Genomic DNA, 22,419 nt, shown 5'->3' with positions numbered 1-22,419 from the left:
TATATAAACCATAAGTACTTATCAGCATTTCTGACTCTATTTGGACACCAGCTGTGTAATTCCCTGATAACTTTATTTAGTTTCAAAGAATTAATAATGTACTAAGCACTAACTTTTGGAGTTGTCTCATTAGTCCAAGATTCAGATTGTCCATAGGGACCATATAACATGCCTTTAGAATAATGTTGATAGATTTATTATGTAACTGTGAACATCCTGAGAGCAGAAGACTTCTGGCACATCATTGATGTAGAGGTTAAAAAGTACTGGGGCTGGGAAACATCTTTATCTAACACCATTGATACTCGGTATGTAGTATGTGTTTGGTACCATTTGCTGTATACTGTACTCTTATACAATGCAATAATACTTAAAAACTTAAGAACTCTTTGAATTTTTATTTTATATTGATCCGTTCTCCACATAAACCCTAAAATTAGATAAAAAGAACCCACTTAAAGAAATAAGTCAAAAGCATTTTACTTGTTTATTTATTGAAGAAAATTATTCAAAGATACAGAATATATCTCAGTGTGGCAATACCATATAAACCTTTGCTTTCACAAACTGGTGTGCCTTTTTGCACAGGAATGACTGCATTAAATTTTTCCAATAACTGTTATCATCCTGCACATTGGCTGGGAGGAATTTTAGCCTTTTTCCTTATAGAACAGCTTCAACTCAGGAATATTGGGGGTCTTCTTGTATGAACTACCGGCTTTAGGTCACTCTACCATATTTCTATAGGATTTAAATTAGGACTTCTACTTGGCTATTCCAAAACATTAACTTCAATTTTAACCATTCTTGGGTCATATGATTTGTGTGATTTGGTCATTTGCTACATTACCGACTTTCTCTTGAGCTTTAAATCATGGATAAGATACCTGACATCTTCCTATAGAATTTGCTGATACAATTCAGAATTTAAAGTTGCATCAGTGATGGCAAGTCATCCTGGTTCAGAGGCAGGCACTAAATAGGTCACTTGTGTCTGAAGAAATGCGCTAAAGAAGAGGTTCACATACTTCTGCCACATACATAAACCTAGAGGTTCATGTAGCTTAATGATTGTCATTCTCTTCTTCATACATTTGTAATAGACTTTTCCTCCTAGAACCCTATTTACTCAAAAGGAAGGTGACATTTTCACCCTAAAAGAGAAGGCTGAAAAAAGATACAGAATTATAGATAATCCTTGCTTAATGTCCAATCATTCAGTGACTGTTCAATTACAATGGTGCTCAAAAAGTGGATTTATGACCATGGTCACATGATAAAAATTTGACTTTGCCTGCATTTACAACTGCCCACCACTGTTCCCCCGGCTGATTATTATTGTCTTTGCCTGCCTCCCCTCCACTGGGCTCACCATCCTGGCATTCACAGGAAGCACAGTGGAAATGTTCCATAAGCCAGTGAAGACAATTCAGAGTACGAGGGTGACTTTAGCAGATGGTGAGCTAAAGTGACTTTAAAGTGACAGATGGTGACTTTAGCAGATGGTGAGATGAGCAGAGGTGGCACAGTGGTTAGAGTGCAGTACTGCAGCTACTTCAGCTGACTACTAGTTCAGCAGATCAGCGGATCAAATCTCACCGGCTCAAGGTTGACTCAGCCTTCCATCCTTCTGAGGTGGGTAAAATGAGGACCCAGATTGTTGGGGGCAATATGCTATTTAGTATACTGTCTTTGCTGTAAACTGCCCAGAGTTTACACTCGGAGAGTGGGCGGCATAGAAATGATGATGATGATGATGATGATGATGATGATGATGATGATGATGATAAAGTCATGGGCAAGATGGAGCTGGGTGAGTGTGGGGTGCTTCTTATTTGGTAAATGGCCAATGGAGCATGGCATGAGATGGGTTCCTAAGCAGGTGCTTCTTGCTGCAGTGTGGCTCAGAGATTCCTTGCCTTGAAATGAATTTTGCGACTATTTGAGGCAAAAAACCCCAGAGGGTCCATCCAGAAGCCCCTGAAGCCATGGTGTGGCAAGAAGCACGAGAGCCTTACCATGGCTTTAGGGACTCCTGGATGCGCCCTCTGGGTTTTTTTTGCCTCAATTAATTGCAAAACCATTGCAAAACCAGAGCCACATGGCTTGGAGAATTCTTAGTCTGCCATTGATCTGAGCCATCTTTGTGCACTGTAGCAATAGTGCTTATTGGTATTCTCTCTGAATGTGGGGCCAACAGTCAGGAATGGGTTAACTTTGTCATCTGTCCTAGGACTGAGTCTGCAAGCTGTTAAGCTCCTCCTCTTCCTCTTGCTTTCCAGCTTTCAGACTCAGTTGATCTGAATGGACATTACTTTGATGAGCTGCACATTCTTGATTGTTTTCTGATAGTTTAATTGCTCCCACAAAATCGGTTGAGCTAATTCAGGAGTTGGCAACCCATGGCTCCGGAGCACAAATGGCTCTTTGGGCCCTCTGCCGCGGCTCCCTATCCCATCACTGGTTTGCTCTGCCCCGCCCCTCTTATTTCTTTTTTGGACTCCAGCCCGAAGCGGCAGGAAGTGAAGGCTGCCTTACGTGCAATTGTGGCGTGAAAGCAGGTACAGGGCAGCTTCGTTCCTGCACTCTCCTCCCCCTCCTCCTCTCATAACCCCCCTGGCCAGCTGTGGTTGAGCCAGGAGTGTGCGCATGCGTGGAGAGTCCCTCCTTAAGAGAGCCGCTGCCCGCTCCGAGCTTTGGTGCTCATTTGAGGAGGGTCTCCCTGCCCGTGCGCAGCTCCTGGCTCAGCCACAGCTGTCCCAGGCATTCTGAGAGAAGGGGGGAAGAGGGTCACCGGAGAGTGCAGGAGCAAAGCTGCTCTGTACCTGCCTTTGCACTACATTTTCACATAAGGCAGCCTTCGCTTCCTGCCACTTCAGGCTGGAGTCTCCCTGCGTGTGCGAACGCTCCCGGCTCAGCCACAGCTGGCCAGGGATTTACGAGAGGACGGGTGGAGGAGGAGGACGGTCACCCGAAGGGAGGGGGGAGACACACACACACACATACAGAGAGAGAGAGTGAGACATAGAGAGAGACATATAGAGTGATACATAGAGAGTGGGTGAGAGAGGGGAAGAGAGGGAAAGAGACATGGGGGACAGAGGGGGAGATAGGGAGAGGGGGAGAGAGACATAGAGAATAGTTTTGTGAAAACTGTGTGACTAGGTGGTCATGTGATGGTGGGAGTGAGTGACATCGAGTTGGCCATGCCCACCTAGTTTTTGTGGCTCCTGGTGTGTTTTTTTCTGTAGGAAACGGGCCCAAGTGGCTCTTTGAGTGTTTAAGGTTGCCGACCCCTGAGCTAATTCCAGTGTGAAGGGTTTCTTCCCGATCCTGCTGAGGGTCGCTTGTTGGCAATTTCGGCTTGGAAGGCTCCCACTCCTTGGTAGAGCTCTCATCCTTCCAGCATGAAGGGCTAATGCCCGATCCCACTTCAGCGGCCCTAGCAATTCCATGCAATGCTTCAGGTCTTGAGGCAGCATTCCTCAGTGGAAGTAGTAAGCCTAGCATGATAGTCATACAAAGGACAGGGAAGACAGTTCACTTTAGGTAGCGGTGAGAGAATACAGTGGCCTATTTAGGCTGTGCAGGGCAGCCAAAAAAGATCAGAGATTGGAGGGAGGGGGATATAGATGGTGGAGCTGCTGAAGGGGAGCAGTCTTTTGCCTTGGAAGAACAAAGAAGGGCTAGTTTTACAATGGTGGTACTATTATGGTATGTAGTCTATTTTAGTTCAATTAGAATAGAGCTGGAAGGGACCTTGCTCTGTTCAAACAGGAGACACTATACCATTTCAGACAAGTGATTGTCCAGTCTCATCTTAAAAACCTCCAGTGATGAAGCACCCACAGTTTCTGACAGCAAGCTGTTCCACTGACTAATTAAGTTTCTCCTTAATTCCAGGTTGCTTCCCTCCTTGATTAGTTTCCATCCGTATTTTTCATCCTGCCTTCTGGTGCTTTGGAAAATAAGTTGACCCCTTCTTCTTTGTGGCAGCCTCTCAAATATTGAAATACTGCTATCATGTCCCTCTTAGTCCTTCTTTTCTCTAGACTAGCCAAACCCAAATCCTGCAAGCCTTTTTCATATGTTTTTGTCTCCAAGGCTTTAATCATTTTAGTTGCTAAGATCCAGGTAGCAATGAATATCATATTGAGCATAAAGGATTTTTTCAATAGATATTCTAAACTTCTGTGAAATAGTTCTTGGCAAGTTTTCTCAGAAATGATTTGCCATTGCCTTGTTCCTAGGAGCTGAGAGTGAGAATGATCCAAGGCTACTCAGCAGTCTTTGTGTCTAAAATGGGATTAGAACTCTTATTATCATAGTTTTTACCTAGATGCCTTTACCACTATACTAGACTGGTTCTCTTCTGAATTGTTACTGACTTTGAAATTTGATTAATAAATGATTCATTTAAAATTAGTTGCACTTTGATGCACAATTTGGTCTGGGTCCAGATTGTATGATGTTTACATAGGTATGTAGTTATTACCAGCAAATATAATGTAATCTTAACTGCATAATGTGGTCTTCTAATTTTTCCATAAAGAAGTTTATTTGGTCACTTTGTCTGCCACTATACCTTATATAAACAATAAATAGGACCCAGTTGTGGGGGCAATAAGCTGACTTTGTATAAATATACAAAAGTATGAAGGCTATTGCTTAACGCATTGTAAGCCGCCCTGAGTCTCCGGAGAAGGGCGGCATATAAATCAAATTAAAAAATATATATATTTGTGATTACTGAATGCTAATTTTAGTGTGATGGAGCACTTTATAGAATGATTAGATGATTCTCAAATGTAGATTTATTTTAGTATGTGATCAACTATTCCTTTGTGCTTTGGAACATATGAGTTGAATAAGAAAATAACTGGTTTAGTTCAGACGTTTATGGAGAGATCAAGAGAAGTTATTTTTATGGTTTTAAAGATACTATGTAATTGAGGCGCTAAGAAATAAATCATAGAGGCATTGCTATTAGAATGCTCACAAAAATAACAGCAGTTTAAGTGGTCCTCACTTAATAACTACTCATTCACATAATTGTTCAAACTTATGACAATACTGTAGTCATGTGATTGCCATTTGTGATCTTCACTGCCGGCTTTCAGTGACGTTATGGTGACCACATAACATCACACTTAAGCACATAATGGAATTTACTATTGGCAACTTGAATTGTTGGAATGGCCATCACCAAGCTGCATGGTCATGGGATATCACTCTTTACAACTATGTCACTCAGTAATGGAAATTTGACCCCAGTTAAGTAGTTAAGCGAGAACTACCTGTGATTAATTAGGCTGCTGTCTTTCAAGAGATAGTAATAGTGGAAGAGAAATTGTATTTTCCTAATCTCTCTTGTGTTGTTTCGGTTCTCATGTAGATGGAGGAAGCGAGGAGCCACAAGACCGAAGGCAGGCAAGCATAGATTATTGTCAGAGTCATTCTGGACAAGGTAAGTAAACAAATGAATTTCAAGTGTTCTTGCATTTCATTTCATATAAGATATTTAATATTTATTTTCATTTAGATATAAATGAATTTAAAAATATAATCAGCAATAATTCGTGTTTTAAAGACATACTGACTTTCAAAGAGAGAAATGAATTGCTGTACATGCTTTTCCCAAATTCTTTCTCCTCAACAAGAAAAATGTATTCAATCAATCAATCAATTAATCAATCTTGTTTTTTGCCCTTCTTGCCAGGAGGTGACTTTATTGGTTAATACATGGGCTTTATTAAGAATATCTCAAAAATAATTAAACATGCAAAAGATCACAGTAAATTAAATGTTGGTAAGCTACGATTCTTGAGAAAATGGCTCTTGAGAATATAGCTCAATTGACCAGTCTTGAAATTAGTGGAGTATTCTGAAGATGGAATATTTTCTCACTTCATTTAATCAGTTCTTCCACAGCTATCTGCATAATTTATGTGTTCTTCTTTCTACTGAGTTTTAGGTTTTAACCAGCTACATTCTACCCTCTTATAACACGCATTTGTTACATTATAGATTCATGTAACATTGTCTTGAAGAAAATCTATATCTTATAAAATTGAAGGCATCTATCAATTAGAAACAGTTTAGAGAATCTGATTTCAAGGCATAGATTTCTATATCTGTATTTCTGTTAATGTTTCTTGAAGATCATTGTGAAAAGATTAAGGTAAGTAATTTCTCTTTAACTTTTTTGACCCTTCTCAATAAAAGTTGCATCTATCCTTTCTTAAAACATCCAGTTTAATCACTTTATAAGGAAATCAGATAATATCCTTTCAATAATGCACTATTAAATAAATAAATAAATAAATAAATAAATAAATAAATAAATAAATAAATAAATAAATAATTTTATTTCTATACCGCCCTTCTCCCAAAGGACTCAGGGCGGTGTACAGCCTATTAAAAGCACAAAGACAGACATCAGTTAAAAATAATTAAAATTATTACATAATTTCGGCTCAGATTTAAAACCCCAAAAATTTAAAACATCCAATTTAAAAATCATTAGATTGATAGCCCGGCTTGGCGGAACAGCAAGGTCTTGAGGGCACAGTGAAATACACGGAGGTCGGAGATCTTACGCATTTCTGGGAGCAGTTCATTCCACAGGGCAGGGGCTCCCACAGAGAAGGCCCTCCCCCTGGGTGTTGCCAGCCGACATAACTTGGCTGATAGCACCCTGAGGAGACCCTCTCTGTGGGAGCGAACTGGCCAGTGGGAGGCTGTTGGTGGCAGAAGGCGGTCTCGAAGGTACCCGGGTCCTATGCCATGGAGCGCTTTAATGGTAGTGACCAACACCTTGAATCGCACCCGGAAGACCACTGGGAGCCAGTGCAGCTCGTGCAGGAGGGGTGTCACTTAGGCACAACGGGTTGCGCCCATAACCACCTGCGCAGCTGCATTCTGGACCAGTTGGAGCCTCCGAGTGTTCTTCAAGGGGAGCCCCATGTAGAGAGCATTACAATAGTCCAGCCGGGAGGTGACAAGGGCGTGAGTGACCATGCGCAAGGCGTCCCGGTCCAGAAAGGGCTGCAACTGGTGAATCAGGCGAACCTGATAAAAAGCCCCCCTGGCCACGGCTGTCATATGCTCTTCTAAAGACAGCCGTGTGTCCAGGAGGATGCCCAGATTGCGAGCCTTCTCTGTGGGGGGCAGAGATTCACCCCCAATAGTCAGCGATGGCACCAGCTGACTATATCGGGACGCCGGAAGCCACAGCCACTCAGTCTTGGAAGGGTTGAGTCTGAGCCTATTTCTCCCCATCCAGACCCGCACGGCCTCCAGCCAGCGAGACATCACATCAAGGGAATCGTTGGGGTGGTCTGGGGTGGAGATGTACAGCTGAGTGTCATCAGCATAGTGATGGACTCACACCCCAAAACCACGGCTGATCTCACCCAGCGGCTTCACATAAATGTTGAACAGAAGGGGCGAGAGGACCGACCCTTGCGGCACTCCCCATGCGAGGTGCCTCGAGGTCAACCTCTGCTCCCCTGCCAACACAAACTGAACGGTCGGAGAGGAAGGAGGAGAACCACCGCAGGACGGTGCGCCCTATTCCTAACCCCCTCAACCATTGCAGCATGATACCATGGTCGATGGTATCAAAAGCCGCTGAGAGATCTAATAGGACCAGGACAGAGGAGCAACCCCTGTCCCGAGCCCTCCAGAGATCATCCACCAATGCGACCAATGCCGTTTCTGTGCTGTACCCCTGCCTGAAGCCCAACTGGTACGGGTCCAGATAGATAGCTTCATCCAGGTGCCGGGGAAGCTGTTGTGCCACCACACTCTCAACAACCTTTGCCACAAAACAAAGGTTGGAGACCGGACGGTACTTAGCCAATTCAGCCGGGTCCAGGGAAGGCTTCTTGAGGAGGGGCCTCACCATCACCTCTTTCAAGGTGGCGAGAAAGGCACCCTCACTCAAAGAAGCACTTATAATCCCCTGGAGCCAGCCTCGTGTAACCTCCCGGGAGGCCAGTACCAACCAGGAGGGACACAGGTCCAATAAACACGTGGCGGCACTAATCTTACCCAGAACCCTATCCACATCCTCGGGAGCCACAGGATCAAACTCCTCCCAGATAATATTCTCAAGACCTACCCTCGTCTCCTCCCCTGGACTCATCCAGTCAGAGTCCAAGCCTTCCCAAATCCGAGCAACTTTATCATGCAGGAATTGCACAAAATCCTCAGCTCGACCCTGCAAGGGATCTTCCCGCACTCCCCCCGAAGAAGGGAGTGGGTCACCCTAAACAGAGCGGCTGGCCGGTTCTCTGCAGATGCGATAAGAGCAGAAAAATGTTTAGATTTCGCCACTTTTATCGCCACTAGGTAGGTCTTGATATAAGACCTCACCAGTGTCCAGTCAGAATCGGATTGACTAGTCTTCCAGATGCTCTCTAGGCGTCTTTTCCGACGCTTCATCTCTCTCAGCTCCTCGGAGATCCAAGGAGCCAATTGAGATCGGCATCGGGTCAGAGGCCGCAAAGGCACGACACAGTCCAAAGCTCTGGTGGCCGCACTCCCCCAGGAGGCCACCAGGTCTTCGGTCGGGTCGTGTGCCAGGGTCTCAGGAAACGGCCCAAGCTCCGTCAGGAACCTTTCGGGATCCATCAGGCGCCTGGGACGGAATGTATTAATGTAGTTTATGGAATGTGCCTCATTATAGTTAACAGGCGGAGCTATATGTTTGATAAAATAACTACTTACTTGAAATATTTTTCCTATTCATCTTAGATACCAAGAAATATAAGCACTTATACCCAAAAATATTAACATACATACACAACAATAAAAAAATCAAGAAGTGGGTAAGCATGGGGAGAAAAGAAGGAATGTTATAAAGCAAAGACTGTAAAGCAGAACAGGATTAAGGACTATATTACTCCCCCACTCCCCCAAGATTGCCATTACAGTGGGGAAAATGTAGAGAAATTCCAGAGAATGGAAGACTATAATTTCTTTAAAGTTCCTCTCTTCAGAAACATTTTACTGTTCTCCAGGTTTTTTACAACTTTTCTTCTTAAAACAAAAAAGAGGTCCTGCTCAGCATTCAGATGCTATTTTTCTGAGCAACAAGGAGTGAAACCATATTTCATTTTTTAAATCTTCTGTAAAATGTATATCTTTAGCTTAACCAAAGATGAACTTCTGCTTAACTTTTGATGAACTAATTCACTGTATATATAGCTCTTGTTTAGCAATTGCAATTGGTTCTGGTGAAATATTTGCAAAGTAACATGCAAACCATATGTGAGGTTCTATTAATGTAATATTATAATAAAGTAGAATAGACAAATAATGTTGTGTTTCCTATCTGGTCGGAGGCTCATGGCCAGTATTACTCTCATTCGAGTATGCATTGTTGTCAGACACAGAAATTTGGGTGTAAGTGTGTTGAGTAATCAGAGAATGATTTTTTCTACTGTATACTCCCATTTATTACTGTTGTATATGCAAAAGTTACTATAAAAGGCAGTTGCTAAACAAGGACAATCCGTATTATCAATATAACATTAAAAGCAACACAGTAATAATAACAACTATTTTATGCAGTAAAACATTAGGATAAGGGATTGTTCCCATATTTTCAAATTACTGTATATTCAAATAATATTTCAAATTAGAATAGAATAGAATAGAATAGAATAGAATAGAATAGAATAGAATAGAATAGAATAACAGAGTTGAAGGGACCTTGGAGGTCTTCTAGTCCAATCCCCTGCTTAGGCAGGAAACCCTATACCATTTCAGACAAATGGTTACCCAATCTATTCTTAAAAACTTCCAGTGTTGGAGCATTTACAACTTCTGGAGGCAAGTTGTTCAACTGATTAATTGTTCTAACCATTAGGAAATTTCTCCTTAATTCTAGGTTGCTTCTCTCCTTGATTAGATTCCATCCATTGCTTCTTGTTCTATCCTCAGGTGTTTTGGAGAATAGCTTGACTCCCTCTTCTTTCTTTCCCTCTTCTTTCCAATATCCAATTCTGAGATATTGGAACACTGCTATCATGTCCTTCTTCTCTTGTACTTCTTTTCATTAAACTAGACCTACCCAGTTCCAGCAACCATTCTTTATATGTTTGTTTTTATATCTTTATATCTTCATTGCTCTTCTCTGAAACTCTCTTTCAAGAGTTTCAACATCTTTTTTACATCATGGCGACCAAAACTGGATGCAGTATTCCAAGTGTGGCCTTACCAAGGCATTATAAAGTGGTTATTATAAAATTATATTCAGAATATAATATATTATAATATTATAATTAATGAAATAAATTATGAGTAAAAAATTTAAATTGTTATATGATTCTCCTCCAATCAACATATGGTGCCTTTTTTGTTGTAATGTTTTCCTTAAATCTATCTAGCTTTATTTCCAAACCAAATCTTTTGCAGCAGCAAGCCAATTTTAATATAATTTCATTATCAACACATTGACTTTTCAGCACTTGAACAGTCTCCAACTATTTGTGAATCTAGAAAAAAATCAGGCAAGAAACTAATTGCTTAATGAAAAAGAAGTTTTACTTTTGAATCAACATGAATTTAGCTTTTATATCAGGCTCTTTCATTCTGGATAGGAGTCTGGACTTGAACACCTACAGTTAGCAACCTTTTGTTGTCTTGAATCCAAAAGAAGAAAAAAAGAAGAGAGAAGGATAGAAGTGGAAGGTATTAGGTATGAGGTAGGAGTATTAACTGCTGCCTTAAGTTGATTCTGAAGAATTTTCTTCCTGCAATATAGCTGGAAAAGCTAAAAAAATTATCTTGTCTCAGTCATGGACTGGTGTTTTTACAAATTCTGAAATGGTTCACATCATCTGATTAATATCTGAAGATTAGCTATTATAATTCTGGATAAGAGATTTTACTTTTTTCCTGTCATCCCGATTCTTATACTCAGTAGTCTTGTTTCAACAACATTGCTGTTTGTGTCTGCATGTTCCTTAATTCCGAAGGCAAAATATAGTTTGCAGAGATATATTATTGAGATTCCCAGATTTTTTTGGTTTCTATTAAACAGATATAAAAGTGTCAGTAGTTAGAAATATATTTTTTCTGAATACTTATGTAGCATTAATAGCCAGAAAATGGGAGAGCTCACGCTTTGATTTCTTAATATTCTGGAACCTCTAATATTCTCCTCTCATGTTTATGCATCTTGGCACAAAATATGGAGATAGAATGCATGGAATCAACAGGACATGAATTGGACTTCCTGATATTACCCACATAAAATATGTGGTAGATCTCATGGGTAGCCTTGATTGCTCAGGAATAAAGTTGTGCCCATACTTCTAGAAGTATGGAAGGTATGAACAGGAAGTTCTCATTCTTTATGGATGTCTTTCCTCTCCTATTACTACTAAAGAAAAAATTGTCACCAATAGGTATTCCTAACCTTCTAGTCAGTCCTTTGACCACTCAGGCTTCGCTGACAGCCCAGCCTCCCTTCAGCTCAAAGTGGAGCGCAAAGCTTCCCACTGAGTCGAAATCCAAAAGAGCCGATGTCCAGGCTCTGGGTCAGCATTGCGAGCAAGCTCGATCTGGCTGCCCGGTCAGGACCACCGGCTCGTGCTAAAAGCACTTCACACTGGAATCCAAGCTAACTAAATGTAAAGAAAAGGAAAAAAGTCTAAAAATAAATTCCCAACAAACAGCAAGCATTCAGGAATGGTTGACCAAGCAAAGACACGTCTGTCCACAGCCAGGACTGAGACAGAAGCTGGGGACCGTTGGTTTAGGCGTGTCCTCACAGCTTTGACAGTCTCAGTCCTATTGGCTAGCAGACGAGGACAACCCATTCCCCCACTACAATGGAGAACCAGTAGTAAAAAAATTTGAATCCCACCACTGACTAGAAGGTTAGGAATACCTATTGGTAACAATTTTTTCTTTAGTAGTAATAGGAGAGGAAAGACATCCATAAAGAATGAGAAAGAACGTTGTCTTACCTGAACGTTCCTTTTCAGGGCACTGCGAATGCAATCCATAACCGGGTTTTCCTCATCGCTTAACTTTGACTGGGTGATTTTTTTCAAATATCTCTCTCCGTGCTGTGGCCACGCCCCACTTTCCCATGATGCACCAGTCTTTTCACTCAGTCGCTGACAGACTGGTGTGGATTTCTCTTCGTAGTGAATCTTTTAGCGCTATTTAGCACTTCTGCATTAGGTTTTTTTCTTTATTTTTGTCTTAGCTTGTTTTATTTTGGTGAGAGCCTGTTCCTATTGCTGCAGGGCGTGGGATTCGCATTGGGACCTCCTCTCCACCCTCCGCAGGGCTTCTGACAGCCATCAGCCCGCAGCTTGGGATTCCGACCCTTCGGGGTGATCCCTTCTGTTTCTTTCTAGCCGCCGGTGTGTGCGAGGGGTTTGCGGTTCGCTGTAGCAACCCCCTACACCATTTTTCCAACTTGGATGTTTCTTGGGCTCTTGTAGCGGCGGCTCCGGAGCCCTCCGCATGGTTCGCCCTGCAGGCTCTGATGTATTAATTTCCCTTCCGCTGTTCTCCTGAGAAGAGATTTCGTTGCCGGCTTTCAATCTTAATTTGGAGCCTTCCGGGATCATCTGGAGACATGTGGCTTTCGCCGGTGGTGAGCGGAGTTGGCGTCCGTCCTTCGGGCGGCGCCTGTGTATTCCAATTTCTTCCCAGTCCGCAAAGATACTCATTAGGGGATTCTCTCAGAGGCGGCCTTCGCTCTTAACAACTGACTAGCTTGTATTAGCGGCCGCCATTTTAGATCAGCCTTCGGCGGCCATTTTACTGCGGGAGTCTCCTTGCCAACGGCCAGAGCGGATCTGCCTCAATTACAGCGGACATTTTGTATTTGATAGTTGGCCACCATTTTGGGGCGACCTCGTACTTACCTTTACGGGATTGGACCTTGTTTCACCTGCACTCCCTGTTAAATATACTTCTTCATTTATTATTGCCGCCCTTCTGCTGTCCCAGTATCGTTGGGTCCTCAGGCGAGCGCTGCTTCTTATATTAATTTCCTAGTTTGTTGGGCTTATTATCTCGCCTCTTCAGTTGTGACTTCCTGCTGACTCTGATTCATTTACTTGAACTGTATATATAGTTACTTCCATTTTATCTACCAAAACAAAAAACAGGCTCAGGGGTCTTCGACTGTTGAGTCAAGATGGCGGATTCTTACCTCTCCTCTGACATGGAACATGAGCCCAGCCCACCTAGGGCTCATACCAAACATAGGTCGAAGTCACGTGGGAGGCCTGCTTCTGTTTCTGAGGATGCCCGCCAGCTTAGGTCATCGGTGGCAGCAGACAAAGATGCTCAACGACGCCACAGGGCTCTTGAGCGTCAGTATGATAAGGCCAGGCAGGCCTCTTTGGCCTCTGTCTTCGCAACCGATCCAGTTCTGATGTCTCAGGGACCCTCCTCTTTAGCGTCGGTCGCCTCAGTTTCTCAAATGTCACCCCTCTCTCCGACTCGCCCTCCTGCTTCCACTGTGGCACAGTCAGGTGTTTCGGCAGACTGTCCAAGAGGGTTTCTGTGTCGCTGCCTGATGTCTCAACAGTAGGCCTCGTGGGTCCTGCTCATCTGCCTTCAGGTCGGCCAGAGACGACCTTTACACCGACCTCTGCCGGCCTTCGTGGTTCAGATGGACAGTTGCTGGCACCAGAGGTGGACTTACAATCCTTACTGTCTAATGCCTTGTCTTCTCTGCTGGCAGCTGGGATTCATCAATCTTCCCTTCAGCAGGTTCCGATGGCTCCTCCTCCTATACCTATACCTGTACCTCACTTGTCTGCTCCGTCTCGTTCCAAGTCTCCTTTACGCTTGGCACCCGGTTCGTCGGATGAATCTGATCATGGGGACGAAACAATGGAGGACTTAGAATTCTCTGAGGATGAGGGTCTTGCACCTGATGCCCCCGCCTTTGCTGGCTTATTCAGGCCATCCTTGTTTAAGTCCCTTTTACATAAAGCACGTCAGACCACTAACATGACTGCATCAACGTCTTTATCTTCCGACACTGCTTCCTCGTCCGCTCCTCATGAGGCTCTGTTTTTGTCATCCAAGCCGGGCAGGGACTGCATTCCCTGTCCTCAACTCTTTTCTGATGTGTTGCAGTCTCCCTGGTCTCAACCTGGTTCGTTGATGGGGCCCAATGCTCTAGATAAGAAACTATATTGCGCTGCTCCAGAGTTGGACGCTTTGTTGTCTCTGCCAGTGGTTGACCCTCCGATTGCGGACCTATCTTCATCTTCGTTGGTTTCCACTGACTCTTTGGATGCTCTCAAATCTAAGACCGGAAGTCTGAGCTCTCCTTTCGTAAGGAACATCAAGCCCTTGCCTGGACGATTAAGACCGCTACTGCTACATCTTTTTTCAATCGGGCTACGCTGCTTTGGCTGAGGCAACTTCAGGATAGGTTACCGCCGGAGGATACGCGCCTTCACCAAGATATAAACAAAATCGTGGCTGCCACTGAGTACTCGGCGGATGCCTCTTTGAACTCGGTAAAATTCACCTCAAGAGCTTTGGCTTCGTCCGTGACATCACGGCGCTTATTTTGGCTTAGGAACTGGAGAGCTGACTCCAAGGCCAAATGGAAACTGGCAGCGGCTCCATATAAAGCCCTGAATCTCTTTGGTTCCGCCCTCGACCCTGTCCTTGTCGAAGACAAGGACAAACGAAAGGTTATGCCAACTTCCTCCTATCGCAGACCTGAATGGCGTTATACACCCTACTATCAGCGCCAGCCCTTTCATGCTTTGTCGGGATCTGGTGGTCCCTATTCGCAGTGCTCCTACTTTCCCGGAACCGACCGTTCGTCCGATCGCCAACGTTTTCGCGACAGGTCCAGAAACACCGCTACAGCCAAACGACTCTTCCATGGTTCCGGATTCCGTCAATTCCGCAGGGGAAAATGACTACAACTTGCAGGATCCCATTGGTGGTCGCCTGCGACCCTTTCGTCATCAATGGGGAAAGTCGACCACGGACGCGTGGATTCTTCATACGGTTTCCTTCGGCCTGGCTATCGAATTCCTGGATCGCCCCCATCCCGCCACATCTGTTGTCCACCTCTCCCATCGCTCGAAATGGAACGCCAGTTACAGAAGGAAGTTGTCCACCTCCTGCACATCAAGGCAATAGAAACTGTTCCACCGGATCAACAGGGCAGGGGTTTCTATTCAACTCTATTTCTGGTTCCAAAACACTCCGGGGGTTGGAGGGCCATCTTGAACTTAAAACATCTAAATCTGTCGGTCTATTACTGCAGATTCAAAATGCACTCCCTGAGGTCCATTCTTGGAGGGATTCGTCGTGGGGACTTCCTCCAGTCGGTCGACCTCCGGGAGGCATATCTACATGTTCCGGTTCTGCCGTCACACTGAAAATTCTTGCGGTTCCAGATTGGGGAGGACCATTATCAGTATTGCGCCATGCCCTTTGGCTTGTCCTCAGCTCCAAGGACTTTTACAAAGTTTATGGCGGTTGTGGCGGCCTCCCTCAGAAAGTTCCCAGTGAGGGTTTTATGTTATCTTGACGACATCCTTGTTCTGTCATCTTCCAGGAGTCAAGCGTCTCGAGATCTGCAACTCGTCATCGAGGTCTTTCAGAACCACGGGTTTTCAATAAATTTTCCAAAGAGTCACCTTTATCCGTCCACCTCTCTGCTACACCTGGGGGCGGTGATAGACACTATACAAGGACAGGTCTTTCTTTCCGAAGACAGAATCCAGAGCATCTGCGAATTGATCCATCAAATTCTGTCACATCAGTCTATTCCTCTCCTTCATCTCTCTCAACTGTTGCGGAAAATGGTCTCGAGCTTCTCAATTGTGTCATGGACTCGTCGTCACACGAAACCATTGCAATGGTTTCTGCTCCCCTTCCAACGATTGGGCCGCAGCGATTCCCTTCGCAAAGTGTCGCTTCCACCTCAAATTAGTTAGAATGTTCGTTCTATGGGCGTGGCTTGGTGGGCATGGCATGGTAGGCATAGCAGGGGAAGGATACTGTAAAATTTCCATTCCCTCTCCACTCCATGGGAAGGTTACTGCAAAATCTCCATTTCCTCCTGATCAGCTGGGACTTGGGAGGAAGAGAATAGATGGGGCGGGACCAGTCAGAGGTGGTATTTACTGGTTCTCCGAACTACTCAAAATTTATGTAACTGGTTCTCCAGAACTGGTGAGAACCTGCTGAATACCACCTCTACTTCTAGTGTTTTATGCAATGGACATTTGTCAGAGTTAAACCAAATAAGTTGAAGAGGGGCTTTGGCTTTCTAGGGATTTGGGACAAGGGACACAGTATGTGCAGAGGTGGGTTCTACTTACCTTTACTACTGGTTCACATCATTGCCGTGCGTGCTCTTCTGTGCATGCACCTTCTAACTAACTCTAGCATATTCTTGTAATTGAAAAATCAATTTTTTGATATTGGAGAAAGTAATTTCATATACATACATCAGGGGTCCTCAAACTTTTTAAACGGGGCCAATTCACGGTCCCTCAAACTGTTGGGGGGCCAGATCGACTGGGAGAGCGTTGCTAGATGGTCATGTGACTAGGTGGGCATGGCTAGGTAATGTGACTGGGTGGGCCAATTTAACTGTCCATTGAACAATGCACATAAATTAAACTTTAATTTGTTTTGCTCCTGGGGGTGTTTTATTTGCTTTTGTTTGCACGTTGCTCTTTTGGTTGCCTTTTCTTTTTATTAGATTGTTTTTTTCAGTTGTTTAGGAGTCTAGTGGTCCACTTCAGGAAACTCAGTTTTGCTGCAATTCTTCTCAGCACCAAGGAGCTTGAGAAATCTCTCTCTGTCTCTCTCTATCTCTCTGTCTCTCTCTCTTTCATTCTCTCTCTCCATCTCCATCTCTTTTTCTTTTTCTTCTCTCTCTCTTTCTCTGTCTGTCTGTCTGTCTCTTTCTTTGTCTCTCTCCCTCTCTCTCTCCCTTTCTCTCTTTGTCTGTCTGTCTGTCTGTCTGTCTGTCTGTCTGTCTGTCTCTTTCTTTGTCTCTCTCTCTCCCCTCTTTCTCTCTTTCATTTTTCTCTTTCACTTTCTCTCTCTCCCTCTCTCTGTCTCTCTGTCTGTCTGTTTCTTTCTTTGTCTCTCTCCCTCTCTCTTTGTCTCTCTCCCTTCTTTCTCCCTCTCTTTCTCTCTTTCTCCCCACTCTCTCTCTTTCATTCTTTCTCTCTCTCTCTTTCTCTGTCTCTCTTTGTCTCTCTCCCCCTCTCTCTCTTTCTGTCTCTCTCTCCCCTCTTTCTCTTTCATTCTTTCTTTCTCTCTCTTTCATTCTTTCTCTCTCTTTCTCTCTCCCCCTCTCTCCCTCTCTCTTTCTCTCTCTCTCTCTGTCTGTCTCTTTCTTTGTCCTTCTCTCTCCCTCTCTTTTTCTCTATCTCTCACCACTCTCTCTCTTTTTCTCTCTTTCTCTCTCTCTCTCTTTCTCTTTCTCTCTTTGTCTCTCTCCTTCTCCTTCTCTCTCACTCTTACTCTCTCTTTCTGTCTCTGTCTCTCTTTCTCTGTCTCTCCTTCTGTTTGTCTGTGTCTCTCTCCCTCTAACTCTCCCTCCCTCCCTCTCTCCTCTTTCTCTCTCTCTTCCCTTTCTCTCTTTCATTCATTCATTCTTTCTCTTTCTTTCTTTCTCTCTCTCTTTCTATTTCTCTCCCTCTTTCTTTTTCTCTCTCTCTTTCCTTCTGTCCCTCCCTCCCTCTCTCTTTCTGTCTCTCTCTCTCCCTCTCTTTTCTCTCTCTCTCTCTCTCTCTTGTGGAGGCAGTGAAGGTGAAAAACGGGCCATTTTTGTCTGTTTTTTTGCCTTTTCACATCCCCCCGCACCTCCACAAGCATTCTGCAGGCTAAAAGTAGGCAAAAATGGCTCATTTCTTGGGCAGAAACGGGCCATTTTTGCCTGTTTTTTGCCTCTTTTACCCCCTCCCCACCTCCACAAGCATTCTGCAGGCTAAAAGCAGGCAAAAATGCCTCATTTTTGGGGCAAAAACGGGCCATTTTTGCTGTTCTTTGCCTCTTCTAACCCCCCCCACCCCACCTCCACAAGCAGGCTAAAACCAGGCAAAAATGGCTTGTTTTGGGGCAAAAATGGGCCATTTTTGCCTGTTTTTTCCCTCTTCTAACCCCCTCCCCCCACCTCCATAAGCATTCTGCAGGCTAAAATTGTTAAGCTTACCATTTGGTTCCAGCCTGCAGGTCTCCCGAATGCTAGTCCTGCGCTCTGCTGAAGGGTGGGTGGGGTGATGTGGGCGGGGCAACCTCGTGGTGCTCCGCTGGGGGGGGATTAATTGGTTCAGTGGGCCGCATGTGGTCCGCGGGCCATTGTTTGAGGACCTATGACTGACATGTTGACTTTAGTACTTTTTTGGTTTTGTTTTTGCGGTTTTTCACTTTCTAATTGGTAATGCTATACATATGAGCTGAGGTGGCGCAGTGGTTAGAGTGCAGTACTGCAGCTACTTCAGCTGACTGCTAGTTCAGCAGATCAGCGGATCAAATCTCACCGCCACAAGGTTGATTCAGCCTTCCATCCTTCCGAGGTGGGTAAAATGAGGACCCAGATTCTTGGGGGCAATATGCTATTTAGTATACTGTCTTTGGTGTAAGCCGCCCAGAGTCCTTGGAGAGTGGGCGGCATAGAAATATGACAAATTAATTTTGACAAATTAGAAATATGACAAATTAACTGATATGACAAATATCAGTTTATAAATTCAAAGCCTTAAGTTTTAATATAATATATACTAATATATACATCATCTTACTTTAGAGCAGGGGTATCCAACTGGATTTCTTTGCGGGACGGATCAGCATTGTAGTTCTCTGTGGGCCAGCCATGGGGAGGGGGAAGAGGGGCCAGATTCCTCTTGCAGCACTCTGCTGGCCAAAACAGGGTGCTGGGGCCACAGACGGCCTCCTTCAGCACTTTGCCGGCCAAAATGCACCCCAGTTTGGCCGGCAAAGTGCTGCAGGAAATTGTCCAGGCCAGAAATGGGGCATGGGGAGCTGCGGCGAACACATTCCCCCCCCTCGTTTTGGCTTCCAGAGGCACCGTGGGCCAGTCCTTTGCTATTTCCAGGCCAGCCCTGCATCTGGCCCTGGGCCTTGAGTTTGACACCCCTGCTTTAGAGCATATCTGGGAACAGAATGAAATAAATTGGGGAAAATAGGATTTCCCCTTCCTATTTGATTTGTTTTTCATATGTGAACCCATGGCACATATATACTTAAGAGAATTTACTGCAGGAACACTCCCTATTTATCTCTGCATGCCTGTTAGGGCTTCAATCGTTAATAGTTATCAGCAACCTGCATAAGTGTTATAAGTAATTTCTAAAACAAACAAACAAACAACAGCAACAACAACAAACAAAAAACACCCTGCTTCTATCCTTCTCTTTTCCAGAAAGCTAGTGTGCAGTATTGGCTAGCTGGTGCAACACCGGATGAATTGCTGAAAGTACCTGCTCTGTTTGAATTGTAGAGTTTCTAATGATTTTGAATGAAATTGATCTGTTCTTCCTTCCTCCTGAGTTGGCTGGAATCAAGAACCGTTTTGTAGGTAAATACTCTAATTATACTAAACTTGCTTTTGAGACAAATTACCCAGATTGCTCTTTGAAGAGCCCAGAAGGAGCATCATCCAACAATTAAGAACTGCTCAAAAGTAGGATTTAAAGGAACATTTAATCTGACTGTATTTGCTCTCAATTAGATTCAGCTATTCACTTTCTTCCTTAATGGATTTCTAGCCATGAATGGTTTTATTGTGAAGACTTGTTCAAAAATCAGTTTGCTTTTATTTCAATCGTGGCCCAACAAAAAGCAAATAACATTACAATCATTAAAAATAACAATAAAACAATCATACAACAATAAATGTTAGAAATGTCACAACAAGGAGGGAAGCTACAGACAAAGACTAAAAAATATATATCACATATACCTAATGATCATAAAATCGTGAAAATAAAATTTGAATTAAAACCACAAGTATTTTTATTAGGTATGATCATACAGAATGCAAATGAAAAGTATCATACAGTTTATTAAGAAATATACTGACAGCAGCAAAGATCAGTCTCTCATAACAGTGGTAAAGGTTCCTTGATGACAACACAAGATTGGGAGACTAAAATTGGAGAATGCAACAACGTAAAATTGTATAATATTCAAAACAAATTTAATTCAAATTCAAGCAGGATTAATTTCCTTACATAAACCATACTGCACACAGTGAGGCAATCTTAGAAAATAGATTTTGAAGGAAAAAACCTGTTCAAAAATAAATAAAATGATCATCATCATAATAATAATCACAAGTGTACAAAGCATAATATAAAAATACTAGCAAACTGCAGTTGGGAAACAAAGTCAAAGAGGGGAAAATGAAGTGACATTCTAATAGAATGTTTTCCTAGAATGTTTTTCATTTTAACTATTTTTAATTGATTATTTTTTATAATCATGTTTTGACTTAAAATTTAGCTCTAATGTATATGTATCATTTTCCATTTTTGTTTTTGTACTTTAAATTTTTACTTTTTCAATTAAAAGAGTTATTAAGCTTAACTCCTTGCTATCTGCAAGGCTTAACCCTTTCCTTAACCATGATAAGCAAGACATTTCTATGATTTTATTTTCAAAATACTTTGTTTCTGCTGATACGTTTGGGGAAAAGGAGGTATGTAGATGCCGCCTCATCATTCCTGTGATTGTGCTGTAATATTGGTTTCTGAAGCTTAAATTTCTCTAAATGCTAATCTTCTATATTCTGCAGGGGTTGGCTTATTTAAATAACTATTGTTGACAGGTTGCAGGAAAGACTTAACAAACTCACTATTATCTGCCCAACATTTTTTTAAATCAAAAAGATGGTTTCTAAGACTAAACATGAGTAATTGAATCAGCACCACTTTATATGTTAACACCACTTTATAATGCCTTGGTAAGGCCACACTTGGAATACTACATTCAGTTTTGGTTGCCATGTAAAAAAGATGTTTGGTTGTAAAAAAGATGTTGAAACTCTTGAAAGAGTGCAGAGAAGAGCAACAAAGATGATTAGGGGACTTGAGGCTAAAACATATAAAGAATGGTTGCTGGAATTGGGTAGATCTAGTTTAATGAAAAGAAGGACAAGAGAAGAAGAACATGATAGCAGTGTTCCAGTATCTCAGGGGCTGCCACAAAGAAGAGGGAGTCAAGCTATTCTCCAAAGCACCTGAAGGTAGAAGAAGAAGCAGTGGATGGAAGCTAATCAAGAAGAGAAGCAACCTAGAACTAAGGAAAAATTTCCTAATAGTTAGAACAATTAATCAGTTGAACAACTTGCCTCCAGAAGTTGTAAATGCTCCAACATTGGAAGTTTTTAAGAAGAGATTGGATAACCAATCTCTTGGTTTGACGGGATGATTGAGGCAGGTCTTGAGAGCGTTATCTGGGAGGAGTTCGATCCTGTGGCTCCTGAGGACGTGGACAGGATTCTGGGACGGCTGAATGCGACCACATGTTTATTGGACCCGTGTCCCTCCTGGTTGGTGCTGGCTTCCTGGGAGGTTACACGAGGCTGGCTCCAGAGGATTATTAATGCTTCCTTGAGAGAGGGTGTCCTGCCGGCCGCCTTGAAAGAGGCGGTGGTGAGGCCCCTCCTCAAGAAGCCCTCTCTGGATCTGGCTATTTTGGCTAACTATCGTCCAGTCTCCAACCTTCGCTTTATTGCGAAGGTTGTTGAGAGTGTGGTGGCGCGGCAGCTGCCACAGTACCTGGATGAAGCTGTCTATCTAGATCCGCTCCAGTCCGGCTTCAGGCCTGGGCACAGCATGGAAACGGCATTGGTCGCGTTGGTGGATGATCTCTGGAGGGCTCGGGATAGGGGTTGTTCCTCTATCCTGGTCCTATTAGATCTCTCAGCGGCTTTTGATACCATCGACCATGGTATCATGTTGCGCCGATTGTAGGGGTTGGGGGTGGGGGCACCGTTTTGTGGTGGTTCTCCTCCTACCTCTCTGATCGGTCGCAATCTGTGTTGACGGGGGCAGCAGTCGACCCCGAGGCGCCTTGCTTGTGGGGTGCCGCAAGGGTCGGTCCTCTCGCCCCTTCTGTTCAACATTTATGTAAAGTCTTTGGGTGAGATCATCCGTGGCTTCGGGGTGGAGTTCCATCAGTACGCTGATGACACACAGCTGTACATCTCCACTCCAGGCCACCCCAACGATGCCCTTGAAGTGATGTCCCAGTGCCTGGAGGCCGTGCGGACCTGGATGGGTAGAAACAGGCTCCGACTCAACCCTTCCAAGACCGAGTGGCTGTGGCTTCCGGTGTCCCGATATAGCCAGCTGGCGCCATCGCTGGTTATTGGGGGTGAATCACTGGCCCCCACAGAGAGGGCTCGCAACT

At 43.7% G+C, this 22,419-nt stretch overlaps 1 protein-coding gene across 7 annotated transcripts in view; it reads left to right on the top strand.

The window, feature by feature from the left end:
- Positions 1–22,419, top strand: part of TANC2 (tetratricopeptide repeat, ankyrin repeat and coiled-coil containing 2) — a 376,797-nt gene that overhangs the window by 149,888 nt on the left and 204,490 nt on the right. For all 7 annotated transcript variants that reach the window (XM_034416164.3, XM_034416167.3, XM_034416168.3 and 4 more), the window contains one exon: positions 5,396–5,467. In XM_034416164.3, the coding sequence (XP_034272055.1) occupies positions 5,396–5,467 (72 nt within the window). The remainder of the gene's footprint in view (positions 1–5,395; positions 5,468–22,419) is intronic.

This window comes from Pantherophis guttatus, chromosome 4 (assembly GCF_059756535.1).
Source record: "Pantherophis guttatus breed Tessera chromosome 4, ASM5975653v1, whole genome shotgun sequence".
NCBI lineage: Eukaryota > Metazoa > Chordata > Lepidosauria > Squamata > Colubridae > Pantherophis > Pantherophis guttatus.
Note: the sequence above shows the minus strand (reverse complement) of the source record. Positions and strands in the feature narration are given on the sequence as shown.